Source organism: Kwoniella dejecticola, chromosome 10 (assembly GCF_000512565.2).
Source record: "Kwoniella dejecticola CBS 10117 chromosome 10, complete sequence".
Lineage (NCBI taxonomy): Eukaryota > Fungi > Basidiomycota > Tremellomycetes > Tremellales > Cryptococcaceae > Kwoniella > Kwoniella dejecticola.
The window spans coordinates 788,231-814,943 of NC_089310.1; the positions used below are offsets into that span (position 1 = coordinate 788,231).

General features: G+C 48.3%; 10 protein-coding genes across 10 annotated transcripts; 3 read left to right on the top strand and 7 right to left on the bottom strand.

Annotated features, from left to right (window-relative positions):
- Positions 1-272: 272 nt before the first annotated feature.
- I303_107823 (uncharacterized protein) lies at positions 273-1,690 on the bottom strand (the record flags this gene model as incomplete). Its single annotated transcript, XM_018411091.1, has 4 exons — positions 273-509; positions 581-713; positions 793-1,259; positions 1,370-1,690. 4 exons carry the CDS (start codon positions 1,688-1,690, stop codon positions 273-275), a joined length of 1,158 nt encoding a protein of 385 aa, XP_018259759.1.
- A 626-nt stretch (positions 1,691-2,316) lies between these two features.
- Positions 2,317-3,648, bottom strand: I303_107824 (uncharacterized protein; the record flags this gene model as incomplete). The annotated part of the gene is made up of 4 exons (XM_018411092.1): positions 2,317-2,466; positions 2,595-2,691; positions 2,753-3,468; positions 3,568-3,648. 4 exons carry the CDS (start codon positions 3,646-3,648, stop codon positions 2,317-2,319), a joined length of 1,044 nt encoding a protein of 347 aa, XP_018259760.1.
- A 743-nt stretch (positions 3,649-4,391) lies between these two features.
- I303_107825 (uncharacterized protein) lies at positions 4,392-7,808 on the bottom strand (the record flags this gene model as incomplete). The annotated part of the gene is made up of 9 exons (XM_018411093.1): positions 4,392-4,642; positions 4,727-4,828; positions 4,916-5,008; positions 5,084-5,271; positions 5,346-5,386; positions 5,465-6,631; positions 6,698-7,195; positions 7,315-7,558; positions 7,654-7,808. 9 exons carry the CDS (start codon positions 7,806-7,808, stop codon positions 4,392-4,394), a joined length of 2,739 nt encoding a protein of 912 aa, XP_018259761.1.
- A 733-nt stretch (positions 7,809-8,541) lies between these two features.
- On the bottom strand, positions 8,542-9,370 carry I303_107826 (uncharacterized protein; the record flags this gene model as incomplete). Its single annotated transcript, XM_018411094.1, has 5 exons — positions 8,542-8,599; positions 8,659-8,742; positions 8,804-8,872; positions 8,944-9,124; positions 9,262-9,370. 5 exons carry the CDS (start codon positions 9,368-9,370, stop codon positions 8,542-8,544), a joined length of 501 nt encoding a protein of 166 aa, XP_018259762.1.
- Positions 9,371-10,545: 1,175 nt separating this feature from the next.
- I303_107827 (homeobox protein 2) lies at positions 10,546-14,673 on the top strand (the record flags this gene model as incomplete). The annotated part of the gene is made up of 10 exons (XM_018411095.2): positions 10,546-11,214; positions 11,295-11,451; positions 11,535-11,693; positions 11,749-12,212; positions 12,277-12,369; positions 12,425-12,540; positions 12,598-12,911; positions 12,988-13,311; positions 13,395-14,020; positions 14,086-14,673. The coding sequence occupies 10 exons, from the start codon at positions 10,546-10,548 to the stop codon at positions 14,671-14,673; spliced, it is 3,510 nt and encodes a 1,169-aa protein (XP_018259763.2).
- A 375-nt stretch (positions 14,674-15,048) lies between these two features.
- On the bottom strand, positions 15,049-16,101 carry I303_107828 (ribose 5-phosphate isomerase; the record flags this gene model as incomplete). Its single annotated transcript, XM_018411096.1, has 3 exons — positions 15,049-15,320; positions 15,526-15,762; positions 16,089-16,101. 3 exons carry the CDS (start codon positions 16,099-16,101, stop codon positions 15,049-15,051), a joined length of 522 nt encoding a protein of 173 aa, XP_018259764.1.
- Positions 16,102-16,763: 662 nt separating this feature from the next.
- Positions 16,764-19,229, top strand: I303_107829 (dihydroxyacetone kinase; the record flags this gene model as incomplete). The annotated part of the gene is made up of 7 exons (XM_018411097.1): positions 16,764-17,082; positions 17,207-17,362; positions 17,420-17,619; positions 17,725-17,923; positions 18,081-18,377; positions 18,470-18,555; positions 18,642-19,229. 7 exons carry the CDS (start codon positions 16,764-16,766, stop codon positions 19,227-19,229), a joined length of 1,845 nt encoding a protein of 614 aa, XP_018259765.1.
- Positions 19,230-19,644: 415 nt separating this feature from the next.
- On the bottom strand, positions 19,645-21,511 carry I303_107830 (uncharacterized protein; the record flags this gene model as incomplete). The annotated part of the gene is made up of 5 exons (XM_018411098.2): positions 19,645-19,690; positions 19,817-20,378; positions 20,519-20,696; positions 20,772-20,881; positions 21,112-21,511. 5 exons carry the CDS (start codon positions 21,509-21,511, stop codon positions 19,645-19,647), a joined length of 1,296 nt encoding a protein of 431 aa, XP_018259766.2.
- A 750-nt stretch (positions 21,512-22,261) lies between these two features.
- On the bottom strand, positions 22,262-23,939 carry I303_107831 (uncharacterized protein; the record flags this gene model as incomplete). Its single annotated transcript, XM_065969681.1, has 4 exons — positions 22,262-22,537; positions 22,619-22,715; positions 22,800-23,189; positions 23,320-23,939. The coding sequence occupies 4 exons, from the start codon at positions 23,937-23,939 to the stop codon at positions 22,262-22,264; spliced, it is 1,383 nt and encodes a 460-aa protein (XP_065825753.1).
- Positions 23,940-24,252: 313 nt separating this feature from the next.
- I303_107832 (RuvB-like helicase 2) lies at positions 24,253-26,296 on the top strand (the record flags this gene model as incomplete). Its single annotated transcript, XM_018411100.1, has 9 exons — positions 24,253-24,255; positions 24,327-24,387; positions 24,474-24,671; positions 24,752-24,822; positions 24,897-25,019; positions 25,099-25,299; positions 25,389-25,607; positions 25,678-25,916; positions 26,008-26,296. The coding sequence occupies 9 exons, from the start codon at positions 24,253-24,255 to the stop codon at positions 26,294-26,296; spliced, it is 1,404 nt and encodes a 467-aa protein (XP_018259768.1).
- Between the last annotated feature and the right edge of the window lie 417 nt (positions 26,297-26,713).

Consider the following 26,713-nt stretch of genomic DNA (forward strand, 5'->3'; position numbering starts at 1 on the left):
GGACTTTATAAAACAGTCTTACTTAGCCCGCATTCAGCATGTCTTGATATAGCGTGGACAATAAGGACCCGATTCAGTAGCAGTAGATTGAATAAATGTCTTTGCATGTATCTACATTATACGATCTGTACTCATCCCCAGATTCATCGCTATTCGTAAATATGGAATTTTCATCAGCGAAACGAAATAGGGAACGAAGGAACTAAGACTAGGTATTGAGATTTATCACTAACATGGAGACTATTATAGGAATATACACCTTCAATCACCGCTTAGACCATCATAGCAGTAGCGTCGCCCGGTGCACCTGCACTACCCCAATCCCTCCTCCAACCACCTTCAGCAGCGGCAGGTCGTTGCACCATGCTTTCTTGTGGGGTGTAAGAGAATCTCGAAGTGGACACTTCGCCATCGACAGCTTTTCGGTGGAACAATGAAGTCGATCTGGGGAGCATGATGTGGTTGAATCGGAAATCCCATAAGGCCGCAAAGGTCTTTCGGTATGCGATCTGTGTCACGCCGTACGTCAGCGTGTATCTCTTGGCTTGCTCGACAGATCAAAAGTTTTGTGTGCACTCACGATGGCGCAGATGGTTCCTGTGACAGCCCCACCGACACAGTCGTACCAGTTGTGGTATTCGTCAATAGTCAAAGACGCAGCGATCAGACTGGCTCCGAGCAGAGGGGCGATAGTGAGGATCATCTTCCAGTAACTGCCATACACCTCAATCAGCATAAGCATAAAGTCGATTTACTCTGCGCATAAAGAGCATATGGTGATCCCGCACTCACGCTGGTCTGTGGTCCGCCATGACTTTTAGCTGGGCGTTGAAGTAAAAGAAGAGATAAATGAAGCCCGCAAAAGCCGCCGTGGAATGTCCAGACATCCAACTCTCAAGCGAATCATTGATCTCGTCGGGATCACCCGTACAGATTGATCGGGTGTACATGATCTGTCGGAATCCGTCTCCGTTCAGAGTAAGCTGCGAGACATCGGGTTTACAGACATCGAGGAAATGGGGTCGTAGACCGCCGATCAACCATTTGTGGAATACTTGAAAGACAGCTGCGGTGATCAAACTTTCTAACAGACCCATAGTCGTTCCCAAGAAGGAGTTGAGATTCCTGATTCGGATTTGGAAGAGAGCGAAGAAGATGAAAGGGACGAAGAAGGCGATGAGCGCCGCAGCATAGATGGGTATAATGTTTTTTCGAAGGGGGTAAGCGAATTCGGGGTAAGCTATTGAGCCGTCGAGGTTCTGCAGCACAACGCTATCTGTCAGTGTTATACTCCCTTCTCCGTATTAAAGGTCAAGGGTGTCGTAGTTGTGGTCGGGACGAGAATCTTCTGGTATGGCACGCAACTCACGTAGACTGGGAAACTCCTAGTAGGCGCCGGATCAGCTTCGTAAACCCCTAATCCAATCGCTCCCATAGCCGCCATAGTGATCAGGTCGACAGCATGCAATCTAACCCAGCTTCCAAATTTGAAACCATGGGTGAATCCACCTTGCCTGTTTCCTGCCCCTCCGTTGGCACCATATTGACCTCCTTGAGAAGGGTACCCAGCTTCAGCACCTCCTACTGCGCCAGAGGCCGAGGCGTTGACGGGTTTCCGGTGTCCGCCAAACATGGATCTTCGCGGTTTCTCCGTCAAGGTCGGTTCGGCTGATACTCTTGGTGAGGCCATGATGAGCTATTGAGTCGTCTCGCAGTCTGGCTGAGGAGAACGCGATATGAAGAGGGTGAGAGGGGGAACTTCAGGCCTGACGCCGGCGGATGGATGTGAAGTTGGACTCGAAAGGAAAGAGCTTTCGCCTTCTACTAGACTGCACTGCACAAAAAGCCAAATTTGGTAACAGCATCCCGAGTCTTCTTTCTTATATATCATATCATGCAGTCCGTTTCGAAAGTCACCTATGACGTCCTGCGCAACATGCATGATGCAGGTCAATAACTCGCTACGCTATGGGTTGCGAACCTGAAAGATTCCAGCCTTTCCATGCAGCAACAACAAAACGGATGATGATCAAATGACGTGAATTTTCGAACAATGTCATGCTAAACATCGTAAGGCACGCTTATGACGTATGGTAAACAATCTAAAAATACCACCTCGCTTCTTAACGTGGCATGATGATCTGTGCATAGACTTGAGGTTGCTTGGCATTTTAGAACGGGGGACCAAGCAAAACATGGATGCTGATAGAAGATACATGCGTTTTGCGAGTACGAGACGTGACACCCCATCGAAAAAGGTAAGAAGACAGGTCAATACAATGGATCCTAGCCTAGGTATTGATGAGAAGATCACGCCTAAGCGAGACCAGCTTCGACGGCATCCTTGAATCGTTGGACAATAGGTACCATACCTCCTTGGTCCACTACGAAACCGAGCGATAATGGGTATTCGTTGTTGAATCGGGCGGGCCATGAGGATACGATTCTTCGGTTGGTAGGGTCGTCCTGCGATTTAACCAGAGTCAGCTCCCAGTTGATCAATTCTTGAGATGGCACCGAAGCGGCCGTGGCAGGAAGCAAGTGTGCAAGGGCGAGGATATAAATTACACAAATGTGAGAAGTATCGAACTCACCTTGAATGTGATCAGTTTCAATGCGTCTTTACCGGCAACAGTAGCCAAAGCTTCCAACTCTTCCTTCACAGTAGTGGTGAAACCGGGCAAGTAAGCACTGCATGGATGGATCAGATCAGCTCAAAGGGGCGTCGCTAAGAAGGGTCATGTGAACTTACACTCTGGTATGAGCAAGGAATTTCTCCTTGGGGATGTGCTTGGCAATGACAAAGTTCTGAATGGTGATCTCCGGGGAAGCGACCCAAGCGGCCAACTCAAGTTCTGGCGAGTCAAATCCATTTCCTACTGGGCAAATAGCTTGTTCACCATGTAACGGTTCTCGGATAATACCCGAAATAAACGCCGAAGTAGCTGCTGAGGGTACACCAGGTCTGACAACAATCGTGGGCAATCTAAGAATTCGTCCGTCCACAAATCCTCTTCGGGAGTACTCATTGACCAGCAATTCAGAGGAGAGTTTACCCATTCCGTAAGCTCCTTCCGGGGTGGCGATGGTATGTATATCCACGACGTGAGGTAAGGGCCCTCCGTATACTGCCAGACTGGAGGTGAAGATGAATTTGATCAATTCGCCGGAGGCAGTCTTTCGTTGTCTTGCAGCCTCAAGCATGAGCCGTATCGAGTCGATGTTGACTCTCAATCCCAGGTCGAAGTTGTCCTCTGATCCTCGGGACATGATTCCGTGGAAACAGTAGACGGTGTCGGGCGTACCGAACTCGGTGTCGTACAATTTACCGATGGCTTCCGGGTTGGTCAAGTCCGCCTTGAAGGTTAAAGCGTGTTGTGCGCCTTTAGGAGCTTTGGGCTCGACGATATCGGCTAAGATCAAGTGGACGTTGGGTGTTTTAGGGTCGGACAGGAGTTCGTTGGCGAGCTGCGCGTGAACCATGAGACAGTCAGCACTGACCTATTTACTGGGACTGTTCCAATCGCAGGGATAGAAAGGACAAAGCCGACATTGTCAGATACTCACGATACCACCTAACCATCCTGCAGCACCAGTGATCAAGACCACATTGGATTGAGAAGTACCGTTCGAATTTGCGTCTACCATTTTGTCCCTGTTTATGTGTCAGTCGTTGAATGGCTAATCAATGGATCTAGTATTGCGAATTTGAGATCTGGAGGGAAAGCTGTCTTTGCACGATGAGAGGTAGCTGTAGTTTTATAGATGAAGAGATCAGCTGCAATTGCTGTCTCTTTCGGAATACACTCACCTATATACAGAAAAGCGATTCTCCTGTCGCTTTCATTTCGGGTATGTAGGTCCGATTTTGTCCTCTATCATCTGTCTTTGCTTACGACATAACAACGAGCCCCCGAGTCGTTTCTCCACGCCCCGGCATTCCATACCTCCAAATGGCTCGTGAACGCAAGCGAAAGAAGCAAACCAAGCAAGCAAGCAGAGACATAGTAACACACAGTCGTACACTCGCCCGGAGTTATACTGGATAGATAAATAAACAGGACCGATCATCTGTCCGAGACCGGATAGATAACTTTTTTTCCCTGAAAAGGCAACTTGAGCCATTCGGTTGATTAGAATGTGTTCGCCACATGGCGATCAGGTGCTTCGCTCTTAGCTTGGCGATATGGCGGTGATGTTGCAGGTATACTATACGAGCGTGAGTATGATCCTCGTAAAATGGAGCAGGGACAGCATCCAGAGTCGGGAAAGATTAGTTTATATACATACACATATGAATTGACAACATATTACGGGTTTGTGCCTTTTTGAAGACTGATCAATCGAACCTTCCTTCCTCCGAACCAAGAACTCCATTAGATACGTATTGATTATACTTTATGACCGCTGCCGGGAGTTCTTTCACTCGCATCACCTCTTAGAATTCCAAATCCATTATCTGATTGTCCATTTCCGTTGCCGTTTCCATTTCCATTGCCGAGGCCATTACCACTATCGTCCGTACTGATCCCATATCCTGAGCCCGAAGCAAGTAGCCGTTCCAAGTCGAGCGTATCGGCAGGAGCAAAGGACATATTCTGGACCGTATACCCAGACATGAGGTCTGCTAGCCACAGGGGCGCTTCGAAAGATTGCATCAGCACATTAATCATCATACAATCTCCATCGTGACCGAGACTGCCGTCTTGGCAATTGGCGGACTCACTCGGTCCAGAAGCTGAGAACGAAGTGCTTCGTTCGCTTCTCGCAATTGACTCTCTCAGCGAAGTCTCTGTCGGCGGAGCGATATCCGATGGATGATTGCGATCTGACAGAGAACAAGTACATAGCGTCAGCACGATGAAGACTGTCTCGGCCGATGAGATCTGGTCCGCATTTGGCGATGAAGACGTACCCGTTGTAAATCTCCTTAATAAACCTGTATCAGGCAAGGAGATGAATGTTTTCTTGCTACTTCGTCGCTTGGTAGATTTCGGGAACCCAGAGCCTGCAACGTTGTAATACGGAGAATGAGAAACGCACGCATAGGATAGTGAAGCTACGAGACGCTGCTGTTACTCACGCTTTTCAAGGATCTGCGCTACGTATCCTGCACCAGCCCAACATTCTTCCATTTTCTGAATAGCATTTAACAGCGCTTGGAAGTTCTGCTTCGCCATTGAAAGCATCAAGATGTCCGTGGCATTCGACTGGGATGTAGGGTTGGACGACGATATAGTCAAGGATCGCATCTCATGGATGAAGGCCATACTGTCAAAAAACAGTAGAAAAGAAGATCAGCATCATTCAATCTATTCTGTTTGAAGGGCGGGCGGCCAACTCACGCTCCTACGAATAATGGTTGAGTGAGATATGGTGCGGAGATCTACAACATTGCCCAATATTAGCTATAGTTCGATAATCTGATGACACGGAAGAAGCTATAGACATCGTCGACACTCACGTAACTAGTGGAATCTACCAGATCGGCGAACACCATACACTCGCAGATCTGCCTTGAGCTAGCCAGACTAAGCTTCACGTTCCTATCCATGCTCTTATTTAAGGGAGTCTCGATCCCGCTCGGCGATTTCAATAGATCCGGATGATATATCAGAGCAAGCACTGCATTCGCCCAAAGATGCAGCGTCAAAAAAGTTCCTGAGTGTCCTCGTGTGTGCTGGTGTTTGAAGTTCTCCGCACTCCATTTCAAAGTGTCCGGCAACGTCGAGTAGAATTGGACTAATCTCAATTGCAGATCCGCAAGAAGTTCAGGAAGGGGTTCAGAGGTATTAACCAGCGTCCTCGATCGACCTCGTCTTCCGTTTAGAACGTTGGAGATTCGTCCGCAGATAATCATGAGTTTGACCATCTGGACGAACGGGACTGGCTCGACGGCTTCTTCGGCGGAACCAGGTACGTTCCTAGCTGGATCGGGGAAGAAATCTTCGTCGACTGGAAGGGGGATCTCAATGATATCTTCGGGTATACTGGCCGGTCTGCCAGTCGCAAAAGCGATGATCCTATCGGTGATGAACAGACTCCAGAAGAGTAAACGGGTCCGAATCATATGTGCGGGAGATTCGTATATTTCTGAAACCTCGTGGATCCCCAGATCGATCGCCATCCGAAACGCCATTCCGGAGTATTGCCATAACCCACTTTCACTATTCTGCCCATAATTCCCCCACGCTAAAAACAGCAGACCGGTAACAACGTCGTACGTCGGCAGATGCAGGAGGGGTATAATCAATTCTTGAGCTTTAGCGATAAATGGCGCTGCTGATAAACTGGGATCTTTCCCTTCTCCGCTGAACCGAGCTCCGAGGGAACATATACCGCATGCCAGGAATTGCGACATAGTGCCTGTCTCAATACGCTCGGTCATGCGCTTGTGGCTGGTCGAAGGGAAATGTTGAGAACAGTGTTTGAGGAAAAGCGCAAAAAGAGGTTTCCAAATATGCGGGTGAGGCATCCCTGTATGATCGAATAAATCGGCAGAAGGGGTGACGAACGATGAAGGCGATTCGGTATCACCAGGTTGCGGAGCAGCTAGAGGTGAAGTAGCGGAACGCCGTTGGAGTTTTAGCGAGATCCGATTTACACCTGGGTGTATTGCTGTTGAGCCGGACTATGAAAGGCTAGGTATTAGCTGGTGTGACGCAGAAATTGCCTCAAGGTGTATTGAGAAACGTACGAATCGATAGTAATACAGCTCCAGATCTTTATCTTCCTCTGGATTCCCATTGATGAATGCCATCTGATCTTCTAACGCACTGGCCAACCTGAGATCAGCCGAAGGCGACCAGTCTGTAGGTAATCCTAATCCTCCCATATCCGCTAGATTCCCTCCCATGGGATTTGGCAGATTACTGCCTGAAGACAACATCGGATTCATCATCATGTTCCCGCCCGGGGAGATTGAGGGCATATTACCAATGCTGAGAGTTTGCTGGTGGGGATGTTGCTGCTGCTGTTGCTGTTGATGAGCTTGAGGTTGAGGTTGAAGAGAAGTATCCGAGAAATCGCCTATACCCATTGACGATAAAGCGTTATTGTTACCACTCGTATCCAGGGGATTGTGTTGGTTGAAATCGGTCGGCCACAGGTAATTTGTCGAGCTGCTCAGCGTCCAAATATCATTCGGATCGGCAGTTATGGTATTAGAGAAATTCGTGTCCGCCAAGGACATATTCTATTGGTATCAATTATCCATTGAATGCTGATCAGTAAGCGAGTATCTCTTCGGTAGTAACACCTGAGACCGGATACGCATTGAGTTGAGTTGAGGGGACGTGGATGTAATCTGCTTACATCATCCAGGATGACTCCTTCCCCATTGATCTTCTCCCTCATCCTAGCTTCCTCCATCTGTTTCTTCGTCCTCTTCTTCGCCCGTGATGTAGGCCATTCACAAGGCACATTCGCCTTTTGACAGCCTTCGCAAGTCGGTTTGATCCCATTACACCGTATCCTCTTGGATCGACAGTAGAAACACGCCAATTGGACTCGGGTCGGCTCAGACGATGATTCCCTTCGGCGTCTTTTCGAGTGGCTCCTGCGATCCGGCATGTCAGCAGGGAAGACAGAAGCCACGCACCGCTATGACCGCCGCAGAGCAGATGTACAATTGGAAAGTAGGGCTGCACATACCCAGGCGGTGAAGATGATCCAGCTTGATTCGATCTTTCTCCACCTCCTCCGCCGTGATTCTGCCCACTCCCACTCCCACCCCCACTACCACTCCCACTCCCACTCCCACTCCCACTTCCGCTGGCGCCCTGAGTCTGCAGCTGGGAGTGATCCATGTGTTGCGTATTGCCAGAATGTCGAACGGGCAGTCTCACTTCACGTCTTCACGTCTTCACGTCTGGATGCACCGAGTGTCCCAGTTCAATAAGATGGTCGAAGAGAAATGGATCGCCTGTACAATAATTGTTCATGCTCACATGTCAGAATACGCAATTCAGCTGAGCGGGGCTCGATGTCCGTACGGTGAGAGATCCAGGTGGGATAGTTCGGGTAAACATCCGAAACTTCAACCGAAAAAACCAAATAGTCAGCTTGTAGCTTGTTCAGCTGTTCTGCCTCGCAAGGGTGAGGTGAGATTAAAGGTGAGGTAACGTTATTATTTGAATTGCTGCCATGGGATTCATCATGCGAACCTACGCGCGCTTTCATGCTTCCACGCTTAAGAAAGGCCAAGCCCATCCACATCCACAACCACATCCACATCCACATCGGACGATTGATTACATGATCATAATGTATATTCATAATTCGGATGGTTGGGTGTTCCCGTCTGTTTCTGTCTTTGTACAAGATATAAGAACAATGGTCGAAGGTCTCCACGGAGGACTCGACTCATGTAAATTCCATCTTTGATGGTATATAAGAAGGAAAAAAAAAGCTATGATACACAAATTCCCCCAAAAATACCTCGGTAGAACGTGACTGGTCGAAGTGATTTATCGGCTTCATAGACGTATGCATGTCAGCTGGAGCTATAGGGAGTATGGGACCCTCAAAAGACGACGATACTCACTCTTCGGCCCACTCGTTCTCCTTTCTGATTTGCTCCTCTTCTTCGGGAGTGAAGCTGCACAAGCGATAGCGTCAGTATTACTCTCATCAGGAGCTTCGGAAAGTGGAACTCACTCGTTGGTGATGTTGAAGAGCTTTCTAATCTCTTCGGGTGTCTTACCCTTGATCATGTTAGCAACGGTCTTACAGCCAACATCGCTGTGGGAATCATCTCATCAGCTCATGAAGCGGCAATTGGACGCGATTGATGGCTACTGACAGAAGGGGTTTGATATCGAGATAATTCGCAGCAAGGATGATCTCAAAGAGCATCTCTTGGTCAACTTGACTGTATCAAGGCGGAAGTCTCGTCAGCTTACGATTCCGTCAAGAGGCTTAGGAAAGGGTAGAGTAGCTCACATCCATCTAGAATCCCATTCACCGATCTCGCTAGTCTTTCTTCTTGAATCGTCGGCGTCATTGGCGTCAGGAGCGGGGAGAGGCTCGGTCTTGTGGTGATCGCAGTATTCAAGGATCTTGGTGAGAACCGAAGATGATACGTTGGGAAGAGGAATAGCTTGACCTTCCTGATCACCGAGGTCTGTGCGGGGCCAAATTTTCGTATTGAGATGATACGTCAAACGAGGTTAGCATTACTACACCCCGAGCCGCAGACTACAAGGAGATGGTATTGAACGGCCGATGCTGTGTAGGAGGAGAAGGATCGACGCCACTCACCTTCCATCATTGACTTGATCATAGCTGAACGTTCAGCTACGACCTTCTCCACGGTGAATTGCTCATCGTCGGAGGTTTGAAGGATGACGGTCTGCTTTTTCTCGGCCATGATGTATGTTGGATCCGCTGATAAGAGTGACCTTCAAGCAGATAATTGAGAGGGTAGAAAAGTTGAGAGAAGCTGTCGTTGATCTATTTATTGAAATTAAGGAAGGAAAAGAGGTTGATGGATTGGTTGATGCGCATGTTTCATGCATGTATCTGCGGTATGTATCGCAATCAATTACGTGTATGTGAGCGCTTTATTGTTAACTACATCACGGAGATCTGTCCCGATCTCCATCGTCACTCTGAATCGTCGGTGTGGCACTTCTAGATCAACCCTTCTTCCTCTTGTCTCCCGTTGTACATTTTCATCAAGTCCATGCATATACACTGGATCACAGTGGATGGAACGACTCTTTCAATGGCATCGACAATTCCTGTGAACCTTTCTTGTAGGATGACTCCTCCTGCGTGAGCCAAGGTGCAGAATGTCATACGAAGACGAGCGAATGGTTTCACCCAAAGTCAAAGTCTCATGTTTGATCACATGTCATGTCACACGTCTTGTACCCTCTTATGCGTCCTGGATCGTCCAACATTCCTCCTGGTTCCTCTGCCTTTTGAGATCAAGCACAAAAGTCTTATGTCATACGTGATGATCAGGGCATCTTAGCCATTCAATGCAGATGGGAGAACGCGTACGCATGCAGTCCTTGCGTCAGCTTCTGGGTAAATTACACCTGAAATCTCAAGTGGAGTGCCGTATTCAATTCTATGCATTCTTCACTGGTCTTTGCTTGATCGAGGCCATCAAGGCCATGATTGCATTCAACATTAATTATACAATTATACATGACTGTCTGCCCCGTTGCCATCGACCAGTAGACTGAGCAGGCCCCGGTTACATACCTCGCTGCATTTACCCTAAGTCGACCTCCACTCAAAGCCCGCCGAGCGATAAACGAATTGTCCGGTTCGGATCATCCTCATTCGTCATTCGTCATAGTCTACATACCAATCGATTGCATTATCCCTTCACAACATGACATCAACGACGGAGACAACGACAACGACAACGACAACGACAACGACAACGACATTACAGTAATCTCCATCCATTATGCGCTAGCACGCGTGTTGAAAGTACTATCGGCAACACCATACAGAGAAGGCAAAGACTTCCCTATTTCAATCCATTCTAGTCGATTTTCACACAATCTTAATCGCCTCTTCGTTGCCATGTCGCGATATAATACCAACACTCGTGGTGGTCCGTCAAATTATCAATATTCTCCGGTGAGCGCAGCTGGCAACGGCAGGAACCAACCTCCGTGGTTGAGCGGTGAGAACGGTGCGAACAACGGTTGGATGCCTTCGTGGGACAACATACCAATGGACCACCAGTCCCAGTCCCAGGCAAGGCAACATCAGCAGCAACCTCAGGTAAATCCCAATTGGTACCCTGGACAGATGGAAACTCCGAGCACAACAGACCAACAACAGCCTTACAATCAATTCTCTGCCTCTTCATTGCAAAAACCTCTTAAACATCCAGCCGAAAGCTCATACATCCAGTCTCTATCGTCAAATGTCAATCCTAATTCGCTGCCTACTCCAGTATCGATGGAAGGATCCAATTTTGCCTCTCCCAAGACCGGCTCGGCAGCTTCGAAAGAGAGGACTTCGGCCGAAGCGCCAGAGAAAGACGCGCCTGATGCAGATGGCCGCAAACGATCGTCAAATGCTGCAAATCCTGCAGCACCCAAGAAGAGGAAAAGGAAGTCTCAAGTAGTTGGTGAGGCCTCGGCGGATGCACAATCTGCGCCGTCACCCGAAGACGACGGGGACAAGGACAGAGATAAAGACAAAGAGAAGCGGACGAAGACCGGGAGAGCTTGTGATGCTTGTGTGAGTCCGACCTTCCCCGACTACTCAGCGACTCGGTCAGGATACAGCCAGACTCACCAATGGTCACTGGATTACCGCAGCGCACAAAGAAGATCCGATGTGACATCCTCCCCTTGGAAGATGCTCCTTCGGGACTAGACTCTCAGCCCATCTGCGCGCATTGCAAACAAAGCAATCTGGAGTGTACCTTCTTCCTGCCCATCACCGAGACTAGATTCAAGAAGAAACGACAAGCGGGTGAGAACGTTTTACATATCCTCAATTGCGACATCGTAATAAAAGATAAGTAGCTGAGACAATCTGACCTTTTGGCGTGGTAGCCAAAGATATCAAAGAACCTATGTCCGCTTCTCAGCCGCCAATTTCCCTTCCCATCGAACCTTCTGATGCAGCAAAAGGCAGTCCAGGCACTTACGATTATGAGAATCTCGGTGGGGGCTCGACGAAATACCAGGACAGAGGAGGAGGCCGAGTAGAAGGTGAGTCATACTGATGTACTTCACATTATCAGTTCACGCTGACTTTTTGTCACAGGTCCGACATCGATCGCTTTTTTGCTACATACGACTATCCCCACCATCCCTTCCGAGGCGTTTGACCTGCGTCACCATAATTCCTGGGAAGTGCTGGAAGATGGTAATGGTGTGATCCGAGTCAACGCTCCTCCGACCGCACCTGCACATGCAGACGCCGACCCTTCAGATCCAACGAGGGCGCATAACAGGCTGAACAAACCTGTGTTATCGGGTCAAACCATGTCATTGCTCGTCAATGCTTACTTCAAGGAAGTCGCTCCCCTTTTCCCCGTCATCTCGAGAGCAGAATTCGCAGCGAAGACTACGCCAAGCCCCCTACTGCTATACTCGATTTGCGGTCTAGGCGCAACGAGGCGACAATTTCCGAGAGAAATATTTGCTGGAGTGCGAGGAGTGATCAATGGATTATTGAGGAGTAACGATATCTTGAGTGACGCGAGGTTTGAGAACGTACAAGCACTGGTGAGTCTCCTTGCGACACTTGCGGCAGGGCTTGCGAGAGTTGATGTCGATAACACCGGATTAGTTGTTACTCGCCCAAGTGGGCGATTTGCATGCTCAGCCGACCGCTGCTACAGCCAGTGCCTCCTTGATAAGGACAGGCGCCGCCATCAGAATGGTATGTCATCGTTTCATGCTCAATGTGCCTGATATCTACTAATACTCAGCTACAGGCTCAAGACCTTGGTCTGCATCGAGAATCGGCGGTTCGAGCTTCTGGCGTGCAGGATTTAGCGTATGTAGAGCTGAGGAGGCGAGTATGGGCAAGTTGCGTGATCATGGACAGGTGGTACGTAGAGCCTACCCTCTAGCATCTCACAGGGCACTGAACATGATTCTCGATCAGGTACGGAGCCGCATTGGGAATACCCCTCCTCGTCGATCTACTCGACTGCGACGTCCTCTTACCTGCGCCATACGAGATCTCATCACTCACCGAGCCATCCGAATGGCCGTTAGAATTCAGCTTTATGGGTCTCGGCGAACATCTCAAATTATCAATCTTGATGGGAAGGGTACTCAAGATGATCTATTCTCCTACGGGTTTAAAACACACTACCGATGCTCAATTGGCCGGCTTGATGGACGACATGGAGAAATGGAAAGACAATTTGCCCGAGGGATTGCAATTCAATGGCAAGGATAGTCCGCATGTTGTCGGTGAGTTGATAGCATCTTGCAGCACCGATCCGCAGTGAAAGGGCTTCAACTGACTGCTCAACTCGCGTACTTACAGGCCTTCTGCACTTGGGCTACACTGCGTTGCAGTTCCTTTTCTGGCGTGTATTCATGCGAATCACCTACTCTTGTCCTCCACACTTGACGTTCTGCCTCCCGGTATCACATTGGTCCAAAATGATCGAGTGGTCCAGGGAAGGCCTCGAATGGTTAGATGCGAACGACGATGCGCTCGACACCTTGTTCATCTTCCCGTATGCTGCCACCTCCTGCGCGTTGATACAATATCACACCTGGGCGAGAAGGGGAGATGACAACGCGCTCGAAACGCTCAAGCTGGTCAAGCAGACAGCCACGAGGTGGGAACACACCGTTCAGCCAGGTGAGCGAATATCCCCTTCGCCCCCTCTGTATACGAAACTGATGTTAGCTGACTTGTATGACTATTCGATATTCATCCATCAGACCAAATGTCGATTCGAAGGAAAACATGCGAAACCATGACATTGCTTTACGAAGCAGCCTTGAAGACGGATCCGGAAAGTCATGAGAATCGTCAAGCGCCTAAATTGCCCGCCAACCCTACTGCCGGAGTTATTCCTCGTCAAGGAGGTTTTAGTAAATTGCAATTCAAGAAGGACGAGAGTCGCCAAGGGGGTGGAGTCTTCGTAGCTGAGACAGAGCAGGAACGCGTCTCGGCGGGACTGAAACCGGGTGATGTAGTTCTAGCTTCAGAGATCAAGACTGGACAAAGGCAAGAGTTGAAGAATCAAGTGGAAAGTCAGGAAAATACTCTACACACCGAACAACACGAAGAAGAAAGGCAAGAGCGGGAGCAGGAGCAAGAGCAAGATCAACAAGGACACTACAATGAACAGCAAAATCGCAACGAAAACGAAAACGTTCATGGACACAACGGTGCGAACGGCGCTGCAAATGCAAATACATTTCAGCAGGGTTTACCGAGAGAGACATATAATGTCAACCCCCTCATCACGGCAGGGGGATCGTATAGCAATTCCGGTATGAACTTCAGTCAGGATGCGAATGGAACCAACCTTGGAGGCGGAATGATGGATATCACCCGGCAGGTGGGTCAGAATCGCCCGTTTCTTTCTTGAGGGATTATAGGCTTTGCTGAATGTTCAGGTCACAGGCTCAACATTACCCAATGCCGAATTATCCGCCTTTACAAGAACTTCAGCAATATCAACAACAACAACAACAACAACAACAACAACAACAACAACAACAACAACAACAACAACAACAACAACAACAACAACAACAACAACAACAACAACAACAACAACAACAACAACAACAACAACAACAACAACAACAACAACAACAACAACAACAACAACAACAACAACAACAACAACAACAACAACAGCATCAGCAGCAGGAACAACACTTAGTACCTGCTGGAGCTCGAGGTCCACCTTCTCACCAACAACAACAACAGATGTATCCCGGTGGACCGTCGTACATCAATGGACGTGGTAATGGTGATAATAATGATTCTTACCAGCCTATTCAAGGTCACGGTCAACAACAGCAACAACAATTTTTACCAGGGATGATGCCTCCGTACGGAGCCAACGCAGTGGGAGGATCGACCAATGTGGATCCCAACTTCTTAGATGCGTTACCTGTCAGTACGTTCGACTGGGAGAGCTGGTCAGATTACTTTGATAAGTTTTTACCTAATGCCAATCAGAATTTTGAGACTATGCAGTGAGTGAGTGGGTGAGTGGGGTACGTGGGTGGGTGATGGGTGGATGATAGGTTTTGTTAATGGGATGCGACGATTCGATAAATGATTGGTCGGTTTTCTTGACTGGAAGCTATTTGTGTGTAAAAATATAATCGTATTTCTGGCGTTATTGATTTGTGTTGTGAAAAATAATACATTTTGTAAAATTCATTAGTCTACTATATGAATGATCATGTCATGCTTGCGTCTGATACTGGACTGAGGCAATTGTGGATATCTGACATGCACTATGTACATTGATGCATGGGTTACATATTACATGATGAGTCATTAAGACGGGTAATGCCGTATTTGAATTGGGTGAGTTGCGATCGACCCCAGAGTATCCGACAAATCTACTCAGCTGCATCCCCCTGGTACAGCCTCATACTCGAACCCATCGTAATCATGTATAGTCTTGACTTTCTCATTGGACGCAGACTCCGGGTCGAACGTATGTCCTAACCATTCCCCAACCAATTTCTTGGCCAGCTCTATACCGATGACCCGTTGGCCCAGACATAGTATTTGAGCGTTGTTAGATTTGACGAGTCGTTCGACGGAGAAGGAATCGTGTGCTACGGAAGCTCGGATCCCGGGGACTTTGTTGGCTGAGATAGCTACGCCCATGCCTGTTTGTGAAATCACAACAACGTCAGCGCCAGTTGCAGCTTCGACGGGTTGATGTTCTCGGTGGTGAGATGAGATAATTTGAATAAATGAGATGGCAAAAAGGGGTGCTTGGTTGGGACGAAGTCGAATCGGAAAGATAGATGGTTGTGTGAAATGTAGATTGAAACATGATCGAGCTTGGTGAACCTGGATTTTAACACATACCGGTTCCACAAACTAATAAGCCCCTATTAGCTTCCCCATTGATGATTTTCCGAGCGGCATCAACAGCTACATGGGGATAAGCTGTCTTGTCGATTTTGCCCTCATCGTTCTTGTGTACGCCGACATCGATCACTCCTTTGACTCGCTTGTCGGACTCGAGCAATGCTTTGAGAGTCGACTTGTACTCGTGGCCTGCATCGTCGCAGGCTAGTACTATTGTGTAAGGCGGTTGGGACACTGAAATAACGGCAGATCAACAGGAGTCAAAAACAGTGTGGAATCGTGGAGACACTCTGGATTGCGCCGCGCTGGGGGAGTGGTATGGTAAGAAGGGGTCTCGACCTCACTTACTTGCGCTTCGTTAAGTTACAGTTGATTGCGTTGTGAGACGTCGCCGTAGTACAGGCTGGATAGAATTGTTATTACCACTGTAAAGTGTTTGATGAATGGTAGTGATTGATATTCTGCTTCTCAGATAACATACATACATACACTATCTGCATTCAGCGTCACATCGTCGGTGAAGACAGACTTTCGCCTTCGCCTAAATTTGGCTCAATCACCTAGCGCCCACATGACGAGCTATGCCTATACGTACGTATGTTGCAACATTACATCAGTCCATGTTACTACCACGCACGAAGAAGTGTCGGACCGATAATTCACATGATTCCACTCGTATGAAGATCGTTCCGGCTGACCGAATGGCCGGAGGAATAATTGCGGAGAGATAACAGTTGATCGTTCCTGACGCACAGTCGGGGCATCACACCTGAACCTGAGCTGGGGCCGAAAGCTACTGGTAGGGTAATTAGCTCAAGTGGAGGTGTTCCGCTTAAATCCAATCTACCGAAGGGACCTGTATGGTGTATGAAGCGTACATTACGGGTCATATGGCACCAATAACAATCTCGTACGTACTCGTGTAGATAGCAGATCATCCCTTGCAGCTTGACCTCGCGTGGTTCAGGTACTCTTCCTCCGGAATGATGCAACCTGTCATCAGCTAGAGGATCCGGGAGTTGAGTGTTGAGTCGAGTTGAGTTTGAGATATTTCGAATGTCAATAATATCTGTAAATATTGATCGATCATTATTGATACAATCCAAAGTCGAAAGTCGAAAGTGGAGAGAAGGCTGTCATCCTTGCTGTTCAAACCTCTATCCACACCAATCACCAGCCCACTTATAGGCGATTGATCTAGATTCATACTCACTACTCGTCTTGACGCCGTTACCATGACAGACAGACACATCTTCCCAGACCACACGACGCTAGTCTTCAGATCGCTCAAGGGTCTCGTGGCCGCCAATCCGTACTTAAACCTCATTCCCTCCCTCAAGGTGGTCTACAGGGCAGATCACGATGCATCAAAGGTATCGCTCATTTGCGGAGGTGGATCAGGCCACGAGCCCGGTACGGTCGGTTTCGTCGGTAAAGGACTGCTCTCTGCCAGTGTAGCGGGCGATGTGTTTGCTAGTCCCAGTGCGAGGCAGGTGAATGCTGCTATCAAGATGGTGGGTAGTGAAAAGGGGGTCATCTTGATCATCACCAATTGTAAGCTTCCGTCACCTCGACTTCATCCGTGTAATCCCCCCTCCAATCAACCCAGGCTTCCAGAGCATGAGAACGGGTTTTCAGGAATTCGGACGGAGCTGATGACAATACTATCGATTGTTAGATACGGGCGACAACTTGCATTTCGGACTTGCGAGGCTGATGGCCCAGTCTGCCGGAGTGAAGAATGTGGAACTTGTCGTAGTGGGCGACGATGTGTCGGTACCTAGATCCAGGGGGAAGTACTTAGGTAGAAGGTGTTTGGCAGGTATCACTCTGGGTGAGTCGAGTCTGCTCTGCAGTCCGCTGTCATATGGGCGCTGATCAATGATAACAGTGTGCAAGATCATGGGAGCTGGATCAGAGGCAGATATGCCTTTCGAACAACTCGTTCCCCTCGGAAGATCCTTGTCATCCAACACAGCATCAATCGCCGTCGCGTTGGACCACTGTCATGTTCCTGGCCGAAGTGGTGATGGGGAGTGGCATATCGATGAAGGCCGATGCGAGATTGGATTGGGACTGCACAATGAGACGGTATGTCTGTCGAATACCACTTTGGTGAACGAAAGCTATCTTTGTATTGTTTCCGGGCCGGTCCTGATCTGATATTCATGCTGACTTGGCAATGCACAACTATAGGGAGTATTCAACATTGCTCAACCGGGTCCAGAAGAATTGATCACCAAACTCCTCGACTTGCTGTTGAAACAAGATGACCCCGAACGATCGTTTGTCAAGTTCAAAGACGGCGACGAGCTCGTGCTTCTCGTCAACAATATGGGCGCTATGAGCGAGTTGGAGATGGGAGCTGTAGTTGACGAAGTCTTGGTCCAGCTTGGTGAGTATTCATTCTATTACCTCTATTCTAGTCTCGTCTCTTCTCGTCTCGTCTGGCATTCCCATTGCCATTGCCATTGTCATTGTCATTGCTGCGCAAAGCGTTCTCCTCGGTGGTCATGAATTACATGCTGACTTTCCGTTTATCTACGGCGTAGAATCACGAAATATCGTCCCCGTCCGGATCCTCCAAGGCCCCTTCATGGGCTCAATGAACATGCCAGGTATATCCCTCTCCCTGCTCAACTTGACCAATGTAGCGGACGAACATTCCTTCGTGACCACTTCGAGATTACTCGAATTCCTCGATGCACCGCACAACTCGCCGGCATGGCCAGCTACCGCTCAGCGATATCCTCTGCCGGACGCACTGAGGAATCGGAAGAGGACAGATGCGTTCACCGAGGTCGAAGAGGAAAAAGAGGAGGTTTATACCGGCGGGGCTAAATTATTTGGTGAGTACCGCAAATATTTCACTCCGCATCTCTCGCCTGACACTCAATGGTGGGAACTGTATGCTGAAGCTGAGCGATCTGTCCTGCTTCAGTCGAGGCCAAGCCTATTCGAGAAACGCTCAAGATCGCAGCAGAGGCAGTATTGGCTCTGGAGCCTCAATTGACTAAGTGGGATACCGTAAGTGCTTCCCTCTACTTGCTGTCCTAGATTCTTCACTAGTTAGTGGTCAATCGTACTGATCACGTATATCGTTCTTTGTACAGATCGTCGGTGATGGAGATTGCGGCGAGACATGTGCCCTAGGTGCCAAAGGCGTCCTCGAAGCGCTCAATAACGGTCTCGGTTCCAGCGGCGACCTAGTCGAGTTGTTCAGAACGTTGACACAAGTGATCGACGATTCAATGGGAGGAACCCTCGGAGCGATATTCTCCATCTTCTTAGCTGGCCTAACAACCTCGCTGATCAAGTCGGTGGAATCCAATCCGGATGTTAAAGTGGACGAAGCCTTCTTTGGAGGGATAACGAACGAGGCGCTGGATACATTACAACAACGTACGAATGCCAGAGTGGGCCATAGGACAGTCATGGATGCTCTTATACCCTTTGTCAATGCCCTAGCCCCAGCGAATTCCACTGGAAATGGTGAAGGAAATGGAAAAGGGTTAGACGAAGCGGTGAGAAGGTGTATCGAAGGAGGAGAGAGTACGATCAAGCTCGAAGCGAAAATGGGACGGGCGGCTTATGCGGGGACAGGAGCGGAAAGGGGTGCGATGCCCCCTGATCCGGGAGCGATGGCTTTTGTGGAAGTTGTCAAAGCTATTGGGAAAGTCTTCGGAGGAGGAGGCCAATAGGTAGCGTCGTAGCCTTACTCGATCGTACTATTGTACAGTAAAGCGTGTGACATTGTGCATAACACAGCTTCTTTTCGGTTTCTTGACTCCCAAGCACACCGTAGGTAACCAGTCGATAATCTGCATTTTGGATGATAACGTCTGATCATTTCACAATCATGCTCATGCACTTCACGTACATTGTCATTTCCGCTCCTCGCTCGTGATTAGGATGAGGAGAACGTCAGCTAGATCTCTGGGTTTCCTCAGCAGTCAATTCGGGAGAAGTGAACATGGAGTTATCCGTTATTCAGCTGTATTTGCATTGAGTGATATGACAATCGTTATTTTATTATGTATGGCAATACCACTCGTGTGCAACCTTTTCTCTGTCTATGCAGTAGTAGTAATTTTTATTTGTCACAAGTATGGTGTTCTATTGATCCGATGAAATTGATAATCTACGCATGATGAGTTCGTATCTGATCATTATTAATGAGCACAATGTCAGCTTGCTTGCTTGATTCTATCCAAGCAGAGTCGTGTCGTGACAGTAGACAAAGATAGTGATGGTGCGCGAAGTATCATGAGCGAGAGTCTCTACTCACGTTAGCATGGTGACGGCACTATTGGGTACCGTCCTAACCAGATTTATGCTCAATCCTCTATAAAAGCCTTTCCATCCGTCCTGCTTCTTGATTCCAAGGAACGTATCGATAGCTCCTCCAGGTCGAGGTTTATGTATGATCTGCTTGTACCACGGTGGTTTAGGTTCTATCCTAGGCAGAGGATTCGGTATTGGCCGATCCACTGAAGGATGTGAGAAATGCGGAGGTTGATTACCCGTCACCAAGGGTGAATATAATTCGAAACGCCCAGTTGAAGGGCTAGCAGCTGCGGCTGCGGAGGCTAGGAGAGGGGGAGAAGATGAAGAAGGTCTGATAGGTTGTGAAGGTATCGATTGGGGATGTAACCGAGTTTTACCGCCGCCTTGTCGGACCTCCGAGTAGCCAGCAGAAGAAGAAGAAACAGAGGAGGATTTGCGGATTTGTAAGCGAGTACGTAGTACTTCGTGAGGATATGTGCAGAGGGAAGCGACCATTTTGGAGAATGCGGAACATGCTAGGATTGTTGTAGGGGGTAATGAGGAGTGATCGCCGTTGTCTGAGTCTGTCAAAGTGTTACATGTAGACAATCAGCTCTGAGCGAAATAGCGATGATAATTGATAAGATTAAGAGCAAGGTCATATGAGATTTAGATGTACAACGCTTTGACGGAATTTCTGGAGCATTGCGAAAAAGCGACTCACCTGCCCACGACTTTGCCTTTTCGTACAGTGGGAATTGTACTGCAACGTGCGTCACTCCCATCAAAGAAGGTAACAATCCCTTGTAGAAAGCTCTATACCCTTCCGACTTGTATATAGACCGTATAGCGCCTATCGTCGTTTTATACCGCGATGACGAGTCTGCTGTACCCGCTTGGACCTATATTGCCATCATAATCTCAGCCGAAATTGAAGACAGCATCAATGCCGAGTGAATATTGGGAACACGACATACCATGAATCGAGTCTTGACGACCCATAAGGGATTTGTCATTATCGTACCTGTCGCTCCCGCTGTCATAGCTGCGAAGATGTGTACTATCGCTGTATTGCCTTGTAGCGGGCCTGCGGCAGTATTGTTATGTCAGCTATGTGCTACTTCGTTGTTACACTTCAGGCCTTTTTGATCACTCTCTGCTCGGCCCTCCACCTTGTACCGCACAAGCTAGCGTTGTAACCAAGACTCGGTCAAACTTCCCCACTTCACCCTGTCCTGGACTTTGACTCGAGCTCGATCACGCCTCACAGCACCCCAAGCAAAAGTCCTGAATGTGCAAAAAGAGGGGGCAACTCACCATGCGTGGCATTCCAATTACCCGCTTTATCTTTGACCAAATCATACACCGTGAAATATATTCCCCAGGTAGGCAGATACCCAGCTAACGTCGGGCCTAGACCACGATAAAACCCTTTCGGACCTGACGATTTCCATATTTTGGATATTATCACTGAGACCGACTCGTAGCCTGCCGATCCTTTGGCATGGTGCTGCGCTTGTAGTCGGGTTTTGACGACGTCTAGGGGACAGGTGGTTATGGAAGCGACCAGTCCAGCGCCGGCACCAGCTATCATCGAGTGGAATTGCGGCGGTATCGTAACGTGACTATGGGGGAAAGGGAGCTCTTGCCTTGATGTGGCAGACGATGAAGAAGAGGAGGAGGAGGAAGAAGAGGAAGGGGGAGAAGTGGGGGACATCGCTGTATAAGAACATGCGTTAGTGATTGCTCATTCAGCTCTTCAATTCCAGAAAATGGGGTCGAGTAGCGCCGGGGTAGAGGCAAGTACATGGAAGAGAAGAATTCTGCTCACCAGCTAGATCACGCCCCAGCGTCCTCGACGGATCGCCGGGCTCCTATGATCTACGACCCGCACTGTGGGCAAGAGGCTCGTCCTGAAGACGAAGACCGAGTGTATTCGTCTCGCTAGGTGTTGAGATCAGTATCAGAAATTTGTTGGTCTCCGAGGGTATAGGGATTGTCCGATTTGGGTGTCGGGCCGAAAATTGGGCTCTACGGATTCTCTTGCTGCCTGCTGGTATGAATGTCAATGATGTATATTAAACATGTAGTCGGATTCTGGATGAGTGATGCCAAAGATAACCTAGTTCAAGGACAACGGAAAGAGAGCGCTTCAACGAGCACCTGGCTATTAAGGGTCCATACATTATTCAGCGCGCGAAAGACATGCGACTAGCAACAAGCTATTACAAGTCAAACGTAATGACAAGGCCTAATCCGATTACTCGAACTTTGTAATTCTAGTTACTGTTCTCAAAGACATCGTGCTTCGGCTATGCGGCGCGTGGGGCGAGCATGCAATGAGCGTCGAGAATGATCATTCGGCATCATGATACATGCATGGGGTGTAAGATATAGTACAAGACGACGGCAGTCGACACGCAATGGAGCACCAAAAAGGAAGGTGCAGAATCAGACACTGAAATGCCTAATCAAACGTGATCTTTGAGCCGGACCCTTCCACGATACCCACATTCTCCCTCTTGGCCATAGCCAAAGCCGCACCAGGCCTCGGTCGACCGGTGACTTCCCATTTCTTACCACGCTTATCATTCTTCTTCTCCGCTACTTCACTGCCTGCCTCGACATCCCCCTCGCCTTCACCGGCCTCACCGGTATTGGTGCTTTCGTAGAATTTACGCGGTTTGTCAGACTTGGGTTTGGATTTTCCCCCACTTCGCTTGGCTGCTTCTTCAGATGCGAACTGTGATCAAGCGAGAACAACTTAGCCTTGGCGCACCATACGAGCGAAATCAGCAAAAGAATGGCTGGTTAGCTAGCTCACCTCGACTGTCAGACGACGACCGTTGAAATAATGGTTCTTCCGGTTGGCCAGAGCGACTTTCGCGTGTCGCGAAGAGAGAAAATCGAGGAATGCGAAGCTGTTTTTGGAGTTAAGGCGATTGTCAACTCCTTTCCTGATCAGACTCGATATATGCCTGAGCTGTATACACGCATCGACTCACCCTTTACATCGTCCAGTATCTTCAAAAGCCCCCAATCTAACTTTCTTCAACCCACTCTTCTTCCCACCTCGCTCCCCTATATCCTCATATCCCTCCTCTGCCTCGGCTCCCTCCCGTTCAATTGCATTGACTTCTACAAGATCTCTAATAGCCAATTCGGTCGCGTCAAAGGGTAAGTTACCCATGTAAAGCGAAGAAGTTTCCGGTCTTCTCGAACTTGATCCTAAGTCTTCAGCTTTCGTCGAGAGTGGTTTAGGTGTTCGAGCATTCGGAGTTGCCGAATGATCATCTCCCTTCTTTATCAGGACTTTTCTACCTTCGAAGAACTTTTCACTTAGTCCGACGGCTAGGGTTTGTAGTTCGGGAGTCTTGAAATCCACATAAGCGAATCTGCATTGATTCATCCGTCCCGTCAATTCAACCAGTTGCCATGTCATGTCATGTCATGGCGTTCTTCAAAAGGAAAAAGGAGAACATGATGAAGGAAAGAGCAACAAGGCGACAGAGGACTTTGACGTACCCTTTATTCTGAGCATATCCATCTCTTCCATTCTTCTTGGGCAGATTTATCCTCGTTATACTCCCATTCCCCATCCCTCCATTCTCCGTTATCCCATTTTCGAAGAATTGCGTCAAACTCTCGACTGTAGTTTTGAACGCTAAATTCCCGATCCAAATCGAATTCTGCCTTTTGCCTCCTACTCCATTGACGATTTCTTTTTCCCCAGCCTCATTGCTTTCCTCTTTATCTTTAGATCCCTTCTCTTTCTCTTTCAAAGGTTTGTCCGGTTTCTCGTACTCCCTTTGAACGGGTTTAGCCTCTTCCCCTCTCTTCGCCTTCTTACGTTGTAATCGCATTTCAGCTTTTGATAGGGGTGCAGCCATATTGACGTCTATCTCTAATTCCTCCCCATCTTGAATCACTCTTTTACGCTTGTTTGAAGGTTCTCCATCTTCGTGAGCTCCCTCGACCGGCTTGGCGACTGCTGGACTTTCTTCAGATGGGGTGACCGGCTGATCAGGGGTAGCAGCGGCTTTGGCAGCTAGCTTTGCGGCTTTCCTAGCGTCTCTGGCGGCTTGTTGTTCGCGTGTTCTGCCTGATTTGACCTTTTTCGAGGAGGATGAAGCTTCTTCCGACATCTTGATGAGCTTGCTGCAAGTGGGTTGTGACTGATGTTTAACACTTCAAGGAAGTTGAGATATGTATATATGCGAGTGATTTAGTGGACCGCAGCCTGAGCGAGTGGACTTGAAATCTTTGGATAAAATGAGTAAAAACAAATGCAATAAATATTCAACTGAACCGCGGTGATCTTCCCTCAATCCTCCACACGCAAAGAGCAACAAAGTTAATTAATGGGTCATCACCTCTCCAGTCGTTCATCGTTATCTCTCATTCTTCCTCTTTGACACCATCATCCTTGCAGCGAATAACGTGGGACGGGAAGACAAAATGGTTCGTGAAGCGACCGTCGCATTCTTTCGGCTGTTCCTTGCTGAGCTAAGGACTGATCTCTGAATGCTCAGGCCGCTAATATCTCCCTCCAATCGTCCTCCATACGAGACGTTACCAAAATGGAACGTATCGGTGTGTACTTTCATCACCTGCTCTCTTGGTTCCGCTTGGTATCAGTCGCCATAAGACCATAGTCAGCTGATACATATGCGAGATAGGTGCCCATTCGCACATTCATGGATTGGGTCTGGATTCGAATCTCGAGCCCCGAGCCAACTCTCAAGGGATGATAGGTCAAGGCAAAGCCAGAAAAGCAGCAGGAGTGATACTGAAGATGGTGCAAGAAGGAAGGATAGCGGGTAGAGCGATTCTGATGGCTGGACCTCCTAGTACGGGTAAAACTGCTTTAGCTATGGGTAAGTGCTCTTACTGTCAGACCGGTCAACTGTTCTGCGATGAGATACAGTTGACTGATAATTACTTGAATGCATTTCAGGTATGGCGCAGAATTTGGGTTCGGACGTTCCTTTCGTCATGTTGACTGCCTCTGAAGTATTTTCACTTGAGGTGAGCTCATTGATTCCCCGCAATTCCTTCATGCGGAGCCGAAGCTGACAGTCTCCACCGTTGTCTACGCACAGATGTCGAAAACCGAATCCCTTACACAAGCTTTCAGACGATCTATCGGTGTCAGGATAAAGGAAGAGACGGAGTTGATACAGGGTGAAGTGGTCGAGATCCAAGTGGACAGGAGTATCACTGGGGTGAGTCTTTCCTATCCTGCTTAAGCCTGTTTCCAAATTCAGAGTATGCGGAACTGACAATCCGTGCGAGTAAACTTAGGCTACAAAAACAGGTCGATTGACTCTGAAGACAACCGACATGGAGACGGTATACGACCTCGGAACTAAGATGATCGATCAGCTGCAAAAGGAGAAAGTCCTAGCTGGAGATGTGGTCAGCATAGATAAAGCTTCAGGGAGGATATCGAAGTTGGGTAGAAGTTTCGGTCGGGCTAAAGATTACGATGCGATGGGAGCAGATGTGAGTTCTGTGTTCTCCAACGAGTCTTCGTAAGATTTTTAACGGGGATGGACCTTGCTGATTTTGGTGTTGCGCATGGACATTGGTAGACCCGTTTTGTCGCTTGTCCAGATGGTGAACTGCAAACTCGAAAAGAGGTTGTTCACACGGTATCGCTCCACGAGATCGACGTGATCAACTCGCGCACACAAGGGTTCTTGGCTCTCTTCGCGGGGGATACGGGCGAGATCAAGCCTGAGCTGAGGGATCAGATCAATACGAAAGTGGCCGAGTGGAGGGAAGAAGGAAAAGCAGAGATTGTCCCGGGAGTGAGTGTTGCCTTCCCCTAGCCATTTCACCGGGAGGATATGAGATGTACTGACTAATTCCGGTGTACAGGTGCTGTTCATCGATGAAGTGCACATGCTTGATATCGAATGTTTCTCATTCCTCAACAGAGCTATGGAGAATGAATTGGCACCATTGGTAGTCATGGCTTCAAATAGGGGTATAACTCGAATAAGGGGTACGAAATACAGGTCGCCTCATGGTATTCCTGCGGATTTGTTGGATAGGATGTTGATTATAAGTACGAAGAAGTACGAGGAAGATGAGATTAGGGAGATTGTCAAGATCAGGTGATTTTCTCCGTATCTCGTTGTCTCTCTCAGCCTCCGGGTCGGGTCATGATTTGTAGGAAGCTAATCATAAAGATATTCGATAACACAGAGCCGAAGAAGAAGATGTGAAATTAGCTGAAGAATCACTGGACTTATTATCTACAATGGGAATCCAAACTTCCCTTCGATATTCGTTGAATTTGATCGCCCCGTCAAGCTTGATTGCCCAAAGGAGGAAATCGACAGTGGTGGAAGTACAAGATGTTCGTCTGGCGTACAAGTATTTCTGCGATGTAGAGAGGTCTGCTCAGTACGCGAAAGAGACTAATGGGATGATGTTTGGCGAAGTTGAGGTTGAGACTGGGGTTGAGAATGGGATGCAGGTTGACGGGCAATAGTCAAGTACTAGACAGTAGTAGCAGTAGTAGTAGATGAGTAGATGTATCGTATACGTAATTTCAAATATTTATACATATACACATCTGCGAACGTGAACCAACTGACCTGTGGTTTGCGTGTGTCTGACAATGGGCAAAAGCCGAAGACACGAAGCACAATGTACCAATGTACAGAGTACCAAATGCATGATGCACGATACGTGGTCGGTACATTCTAAATCATCTTTCTTCTTGAACAGGTCACTCTTTTATGCCGAGTGCAGGATACGAATACAAATGACAAATTATCTATCTATCGCCAACTCGATCATACCTATCCCTTCTATCCCTATCTCTGTCATCTCGTCTATCCCGATCATCCCGCTTATCTCTATCACTTCTGCCTTCAGCACGATCCCCATCATATCTCTCCCTTCT